Source organism: Acanthisitta chloris, unplaced genomic scaffold, assembly GCF_000695815.1.
Source record: "Acanthisitta chloris isolate BGI_N310 unplaced genomic scaffold, ASM69581v1 scaffold13833, whole genome shotgun sequence".
In the NCBI taxonomy this organism is placed as follows: Eukaryota; Metazoa; Chordata; class Aves; order Passeriformes; family Acanthisittidae; genus Acanthisitta; species Acanthisitta chloris.
In genome coordinates, this window is record NW_008664401.1 from 54,408 (window position 1) to 63,348 (window position 8,941).

General features: G+C 38.3%; 1 protein-coding gene across 1 annotated transcript in view; it reads right to left on the bottom strand.

The window, feature by feature from the left end:
- ATG3 (autophagy related 3) overlaps positions 1-8,941 on the bottom strand; it is a gene marked incomplete at its 5' end in the record, with an annotated part of 20,142 nt that overhangs the window by 4,708 nt on the left and 6,493 nt on the right. Inside the window, 5 exons of the mRNA XM_009071341.1 lie at positions 2,930-3,057; positions 3,695-3,850; positions 4,602-4,636; positions 5,153-5,234; positions 7,203-7,252. Of these exons, the coding sequence (XP_009069589.1) occupies positions 2,930-3,057; positions 3,695-3,850; positions 4,602-4,636; positions 5,153-5,234; positions 7,203-7,252 (451 nt within the window). The remainder of the gene's footprint in view (positions 1-2,929; positions 3,058-3,694; positions 3,851-4,601; positions 4,637-5,152; positions 5,235-7,202; positions 7,253-8,941) is intronic.

Consider the following 8,941-nt stretch of genomic DNA (forward strand, 5'->3'; position numbering starts at 1 on the left):
AGGAAAAAGAGTTCAGAAGCCTATCACCACTTACTCTGAAATGCAGAAAAACAAGCCCTTAGAATTAGCTCAAGCAATTACAATTTAATTGTAAATGTGTTTAGCAGTTAACTTGTTTGATAGTCCCTTCATAACACTCAGAAAAAAACCTTGAGAATTGTGATTATAGCAGTTTACAGCAATTAATGAGGAAGTTGACTATGTTCCTCCCAGTAGCAGAAACATGCTGACAAGAAATACAACTATCAGCAGAGCTGCAAGATGAACAATTTCAACTAACTACTCAAAATAGAAGCAACTGACGGCAGCATCCGACTGCCGTTTCTTTCCCTTCTCTGACGCATGACATAAGGATACTCACATCACAAGAAATAGGTAAGTTAGTTTAGGACCATACAAATACCCTACATTACACAATTCTTGTAACATGCAAGAACGGAACTGCCACAGAGCTACACACTGGTGCTTCCTAGCTGAACTAAAACCAAAACACTTTTGGCCATTATTTTTTACCTCAGAAGCCCAGATCTCCTTAGCTGCTAGCCTTACGAAGTTCAAAAAACAGAACAGCTCACCCTGGAGAGTAAGAGAACATACTTCAAACCTTCATTTTGGATACACTTTCAGTCTCTTTCTTCACAGTTTCAAGATTACCTCTTTCCAGTGTTAAGCAGTTGCTGGTCAACTAGAATTGCTTTCTGAGAAGGCCTAGACAGTTTCCTCCATACTTAAAACTTGCATCAAATCTGTCTCCTTACATTGGTTCTTACCCTGCAAGGGTGTTACCAGAGTTAAGCAGATTACATTGCAGCCACAGGCCAACATAAAATGTGCAGTTCTACCTAGCCCATGAGGGCTGTCATGCCCAAATACCTTGTCATCCACGTTTCTTCTGACTGCCCTCCCAGCCTGCAACCATCAACAGGAGCTTCTTCCCAAACAATTTAGTAGCAGGGCTCTCAGCAAACGCTAGATTTATGTCTTGTCTTTAAGCTTTCTTTTCACTTTTTTCTTCCTAGTCAGTCTGTTAAGCCTGCCTACATTCATCCCATCTGACACTCCTTCACTAGCTGCACAAAGAGCTGCATCCATGTTTTCTCCAGAACCCTAGCGACAGCAAACAGTAAGACAGCCAAAGTCAACTGACGTACATACAAGTTGACATACAAGGCACAAGAACACCTAACAGGATCAAAGTTCTGCCCCATCCTGCTTCTTATCTTACCGTACGTGCTCAAGAAAGAGGCCAGAGCAAGAACATAGTGTCCAAAGCATGATTATTTTCCAGCAGTATGCAACCAGGGACTTTCTAATTCTGAGGCATTCTAGTAACTACACTTTTAACAACTCTTGACAAATTTTTATTTCATTAACACCACATTGGTTAAATAAATACTCAGCTTAATTAAGTGCTGTGTGCAGAAATTAATCATTTCTGGCTTTGAACACGCCAGCAGTGAGTAGCAGTTTTAGTACTGGAAAAAAACTTAAAGCCTACTACTTCACCTTCTGTGTCACTCATAATGAAGGTCACTGAGATCAGAACTCCCTGCTCAGCTTTTTCCAAAGCTGAAGGGTCCAAGGTTATTCAATCATTTCTTATGGGAAGAGCTTCATAATCTCAGTTATCCCAGACTCCACATAATTTCCAGTTTTTGTCTTCCTTCACCTCAGACTACAGAACAGATGACCGGAGCTGTACTGCACTATTCAACATGTGGGTGGTCCCACAGATTAACAGAGGCTTTATTCTGTTTTCTGTTCTATTATTTCTTTATTATTTTTCTAAATTTTCTAAGTTCTGCTTCCTGTCCTGCTCTTGAGCACCAAGACCAACATTTCTGTGTTAGTGCAGACTTAAACTTGATTAAAGATCAACAATAAACTTTACCACTTCAAAAATTTCTACAAGACAGTAAACAGGGCAAAAGGTTGTTTCCCAGTTGTACAACAGCTTCTCTGCTCAATACTGTCCAGACATAAGCCTCACTGCTTGGTGAAAACAAAGACTGTTGTAAAGCAGTGAACTATGAACTAAGAGAAACACGAGATACTCATTTACAAGGCCCATGAATATATATCCTCATAATAAGATTAAAAGTAGCCATAAAATATTCATTGCAAAGTTCCCTTGCTCTCTCTCTAAAGAACGGAATACCTTTCCCAAGACTAATGATCAAATAATTGCTAAACCCAAACAAGAATACTTTGAGACTGCAAAAACTACCACAAGCTTGCCAACAACCAGCTGATTATACCTGACATCTCAGCTAGTGACATGGATTCCAGAAGTGATTCTAAGTCAAAGAAAATGAAAAGACTGAAAGGAGCGGTACATATGCAAGACTACAAAGGATATCTCCTTTTTTAAAAAAAATTAGATAAAAGCCCAATCTCATATCTCCAAGAACTTCACATTATCAAGGTGAGGACTTACACTGTTTAAGATACTGGCTTTGTATCACTAAGACACCTAAAAGGATGTAAGGGCCTACATCTAAGACAAAATGTTCTTTATGTCTTGGGTGAAAAACATGGAAAATGCAACCGAAAAAAAACCCTAAAAACACAAATATGCTTTGCAATTGTGTTCAACAAATACTTCAGGGTGGCAATTAGAGAATCACTAGTAGAACCTTCCCCCAAAGAATCAGATGAAACTATAGGAGAACTTCACTTCATAGAGTTCTAGTAGCCTGCCATCTTCTGGAGTCCATAGGTAAGCAGAGTAAAAGCAAGTTGGTTAGAGAGAAAACAGTTCTAACTGCAGAACACACTGCCCTCAGTGAGCACTGGAATGAATTCAGAGAGACAGTGGTATCTCCCTTTCATACTGCCTCAGAAGCTAAAAGCCCACCATCACAGCCCACTGTGGAAGAACAGCATAGTGCCTTGTATCTGCATGCTGAATCAGACCAGAAACACTTACCTGCATGGATGAACTGAGCACATGGGAGGTGGAGGAAGATGAGGATGGTTTTCAATGGTCACTGTTTTCTTGACGTGATCTTGACTAATATCTTCATACATATGCTCTACTGTTAAAGGCTGCCGTTGCTACACAGGGAAAAGGAACAGAGGAAAAAAGCATTAATAACAAAGAATCTTGCTCCTCAGCAATTCTAACATCATTAACAGAAGACACACCATAAATTATAAGCATCTAAAATACAAAAGTTCTGAAGGTACACTGAAAGAACTGACTGTGTTAAAATCCATATGGTATAGAAATAGTACAGCATGGATTTTTCTTGGAATGGTAAGGTTGATATATCTGACAACCAACTAGGTTCCCATCTCAGTATCTGAGCTCTAAGCCCTAATTAACTTGAACTCGAGGAAGTTAGTCATTAAAGGGAAGAATGATTTATCTAATCTTTTCCCTCTGAAGACGATGAAAAGATTTATTTGTCTGAGTTTACTGAGGTTGTCACTAGCTCTACAGTGCTAACAAACTCCAGGGACAAAGTATGACTTGCTTCCTTCTAAATGCGCTTGGTTATCATGTGCAATTTACAGTGAAACTGTTCCTACTTTTTGCAGGTACCCAAGTCCTGCCTACAAGCCTGCTTAATGGTTTTCTCACCATTTTCCCCTTTAAATTTCTATTGTGAATAAGCCACACAATAGTTTTGCTATTGAACAGTGAGTCTAATTTCACAGAAGTAGGGAAAAAAACGCAACATGGCTATACCTCATCATATCCAAATAACCAGAGCCTTGGAGTTTGGTAATATTTGTCGTAAGTGATGTAGAGGTCATAGGTTCTAGTCTGTAGAATAGCATCTTCCCCTCCAACATCCACTTTAGCTTTGTTAGCTTCCACAATCTGTCTTGTGTCAAGCGTTGCCTAGTTCAAGGTAAAAATGACAAGATTAGTATGGTCTTGTTTGGGTTCCCTCCTTTCCCACCGTAAGTAGTTATCTAAAACAGTAAAACTTTAATTACTGTTCTTAAGTGGGCATTTAAAAAAACAGACTTTTGGGGTTTGTTTCTATCTTTAAATTGAGAGTATCAGTTTCTCTTCCACCAAGCATTTTTTGGTTTTAATTTTGGTGGGTTTTTTTTTTTACTTTTCAGAAGAGGTCAAATTTCTTAAGGAAGCCGCAACTACACTGTCACAACCCCCTACAGCCTTTCACAAAAACAGACAATTCCAACAAAATTCAGGAGATAGAGGGCTTGGTTTATGCAGGTTCACAAAGCCCTTAGGACAATACCACAAATAATGATGCTCCCAGTTTTTGTCCATGACAGACAGCCTGATGCACCAGTGTAACCTAATGAACCTACAAGCCACTTGTCCCCCATATATAAGCCTCAAGAACAAACGCTGCATTTTTTGCTTCCCATGAATACAGCACTGTGTGTAAAAAGAGTGAAACGGATTACCAAAACCAAGCAAAATTTCTGTGATCAAAACCTTTGAGGACCTTAAGGATTCAGGTTACTGCAGTAGGTTGCCAGGAGACAAATCCATAGGAAAACAAACTCAGTAATCCTACTACTCATAAACCTGTTATTTCATCCATTTGTCATCATTATTTTTTCTCTGCTTGTGGTTATATTGTAACAGACAAGATAGAGAACTGTTCACTCACATCATCTGTCTCCAATAGCCCACTTTCTTCATACTCTGAAAAGAAGACCCATAAAATTTTTTGTTCAGCTTGTAGCTAGTCATCATATTTGTCATTCAGAAACAACTCCTTTAAAAAAAATATCTACATGTATCTAAGGCAGGTAAATTTCCCAATCCCCAAACCAGACCATTCCCTTTTTAATAAAAATTTGACCAAGAGTACAGTAAAGCAGCTGATGAGCAATCCTTCAGTGGTCTTACAGAGGCAGATTGAGTCTAAGTGTAGGTATAAAGCAGTAAAGAACCTGTGCTAAATCCCCAGTTTATAATTGCTTGGATCTGTTCAGCTCCACAAACTAATTTCCCAGTCACTAACATTCACACAGGTTTTGGTACACAAGTTAGAGTAAGCATGCATCGGTAAGACCACATAAAAGATGATGAAGAGCATGTGCCTGCTGGATTTTTCAGCATGCATTCTAAGAAAAGCAAGAGTGGTGCTTTCTCAGAGTGTACTGCTATAGTTAAAGGCCTGAAATAAAGTGTGTCCCACCCAATTTCAGGAAATACCTTCCATGTCTGCAGCTTCGCCTTCATCTTCCTCATCATCATCTTCACAAGATGCTGAACACTCTGGTATTTTTATATTATCCTTCAGAATTTAAATTAAAAACACTGCTTTAAAGACTGTTGCATCTACACAGCCTAACAGCCTCAGCAAATTTAAGGGCTCATTCCAGTCAACATATTCAGCGAACCAGAAAAATAATTTCTGCAATATTAAGCAAGACTACACTTAACACAAGTATTTGCTTATTAACCCATTTTAGCTTCACAGTCCTACTATGACACTAAAAATCCACTTAAAAAGTTCTGCTTTGACTTTGCAATCTGCAATGATTTAATTCCTAAGCAAAGAAGAACGACCATGGCTATTAAATCCTAAGCAAAGAAGAACGACCATGGCATTAGCCTGTAATTTTTCAAAAGACTCACCCATCTCAAACGAAAGGTGGTGACAAAACAGCTAAGACTAACCACAAAGATTAAGATTTCATATGTTCTAAACCACAGCCAAATGTGCAGCAGTTATAATATCACAAGGAAGGGACTCATAAGCATGACTGAGTCCAACTCCCTGATCCTTGCAGGACTACATAAAACTAAATCATATGACTAAAAGTATCATCCAATTCTACCAACTACAACCATTGTCCAGTTCCACAACTGTTTTTAAAACACAAGAGAGTCCCAAAAGATGTCACATTTTGAAACCATAGTCCAACAGAAATGAACACAGCACAAGCCCACAGACAACCTTTTCTTGTGGGCCTTGCATAGCATTTGAACCCAACAGACACCTCCAGTGAAATTCAGAGGGAGGAGGTCTTGATATACCCAGGTCTCATGAAGATTTTAGGAGAATACTCCAAATCATTGTTACAAGTAGAAGCTGCTCTAACTGTTGGCATCAGGTGGCTGGTTTCTTCATTAAAAAAACCAAACCACCAAAATGAGTAAGAAACCAAGTTACAAAGTGCTTTGTTAAACAGAACATTAGCAAAACAGAGTTGTCCCCTCAGATTGGACCTGTGGTCCAAGCAAGCAGGCTTCTCTACAAATAAGAGATGAAATCCAATTCAAAACATGCAACAGCACTTATGCATCACAGTAGCACTGTGCAGGTATTGTGCTTTGCAAAATAGTGATCACCTTTAGCAATTCCTTAGACTGTTTCTTCCACCCTTACGTTACTGACTTGTGAAAAAGCAGTATTTTTACTATATTCAGCACTGTTTCACTTGAAATACACCTACTTCACAGTTCATCATGTCAATGGCATTTAGAGCTGTTTACAATTCTGTGGTAGCAGCCTGTTCTCTTTTCCCCTAATTTTTAAAATCCAAAACTCTGTGCTTGGAGGTTTAACAAACTCTCACAGCACACAGACAGAACTTCACTTTAACAAATCATCTTTAAAAACATTTTGTGTCTCTGTGACTTTCTCCACATTTCTAAAACATCTTAGCCAATGAATGCATTTTCATTTCAAGTACTTCCAACTGTTCTTGGTTTCCTGAGAACTTAAAATTTCAGACTTTCTCCTGCTACAATGAATTTGTGGAAACATGCACAGAAACTGCTGACTTTGTAAGATGTATACATTTAAACTGATTTTGTATTTATAAACAGGAGGGCACAAGCCTGTCAAACAGGACCAAACGTAGTCAAAGTTTATGAAGAAATACTTGACATCCCTACATTATTTTTCCATATAAAAATTTATTTACACTGGATCTCCAAACATTAGTTTCTTAAAACACACAGGTGAGTTATCAGTGTAAACAGAATTTCATCTTCAGTTTGCAGAAGCCTAGCACAAGAGCACACTAGCTAAAAACATTCCATAAAGAACAGTTCGTCAGTAAACACAGCAATAACAAGATGAACATGCTTAAGACTAATATCACAGGCTCTGAAGGTCAACGTGTATCTGCAACACACCTAGTGAGAAAGCATATTTTAATCTTACACAGGGAGTAACTTCATTGCTACAGGTAAAAGTTCTACTACCCTTAGGTCCTCTAAAAAAGCAACAGAAAAATTTAAAAGCAAGTACCTTACTGTCTAGTGTGATCTCCTTAACTGCTTCTGTTGCACCCACTATACCTGTTAAGTGAACAAGAAGTTCGGGTTAAAAAAGCTTATTTCTTTGTTAGAGAATAGCACAGAAAGAGGTTGCAAAGATTTCAGAAAGCAGTATATCATCCTTCCAAATTCTACCTCCCCACAACTCTGATATTTCAAAGTTGATCATTTGGTATCAGTGATGTACTTGGTGCTGGACATCCACAAGCAAATCCTATCAGTAACACTGAGCACCACAGCACAGCTGTGCCATAGCATATGGATTTTGATGCTGAAACACTGCAAATCTGCACTTTCAAGGAATTTTTCCACAAAAGTGAGTTCAGGATAAGCACTCACATTGCCATAATGGAACTCAGCTTTAGGAGAAAGGGTTGCATCTGTGAATATTTCTGAGCATCCTGAAAGCAATGACGAAGCATAATGTAGTAGAACACTCGGTGCTTTTAGCTGAGAGTAAAAACCATCCCAAATCACAGTAGTGTCAACTCTTGATTTCCTCCCCATTAGCCTTCCAGTTTTACTGCAGCTCTCAACCAGTACTTTTTGGGACACATGCCAAGATTCTGCTTTGACAAGGCACATTTATCTAATTAACTCTTTAGCTGAAAATAAGTTACAACACTACGGAAAATGAACCTGGATCACATAACTGCTCATCAGAAATAACTATTTAAATACAAAAAATTCCAGTTGAATGCTGCTTGCAAACAATACATTTCTAGTATTGAAATTCAAAGAGAGTTTTTCCTACCAGAAAAAAAGTGCTATTATGAAAGACATCTACACAGATGGGTGGAAACAGATGTTATTTTTATCTCATTTGACAGTGTGTGGAGACCTGGCCAGGTCTAGTCAGAGTGTTACAGTTGTGCTACCACAGCATGGTGCCCAGATCCATCAAGCCTAAGAGAAAAACTTGGCAGAGGAGTCTATTCCCAGCAGGGATGGAGGCTGCATCCTTAATTCAAGGACATGACAAAGCTATTCCAAACAACTTCTTCGGTGTGGGGTGTCCAGTTATGAGCTGTGATGCATTTAAGAACTGCCAATCATGAAAAATATATGTCCCATCCTTTTTCTCTCCACCCTAGTTAACTATTCAGAGAACTTTTTCCACATTACAGCAAGAAAAGTATACCCAAAGAAACTTAAAACTGAACGGAGTACCTTCAAGGTTTGGAAATGGTGGAGAAAACATAATTGAAAGACAGAATTTTATTAACTTGTTATAGAACATCAAGAAACAGACTAAAACTAACAAAATTGCCAATTCCTAGAAAAGAACAAAAGGATTTACAAGGCAGTGCTAAAAAAGCTACTGATTCATGTAAGCAGTAATTTTTAGACTTCTTTATAAACACAAGCTCATCTAAGGACTTATTGTAAAAAGGGATCATCTTTCACACTCATCTATTTAAGAACATTATCCTTCTTTTTAGTACTGTCCCCACTTTCTCCAGTGACCCCCGATACCAAGATAATAGCTATTTTCTAATGATTCCTCCTTTCAGCTCAATGCAACGATTCAACAGAATGGAAAACAATGCAATAATTAAGCCAGTTGAAGTCATCACTAAAGATACAGACCTCAATGTGCTTCACAAGCAACCTTACCAAAAAAAATAAAAAAAAAAAGAGAGAGAGAGAAATTTGCATACTCTTCAAATAAATAATTTAAACCAGCATTCTCTTCACAGGATTTCCTTA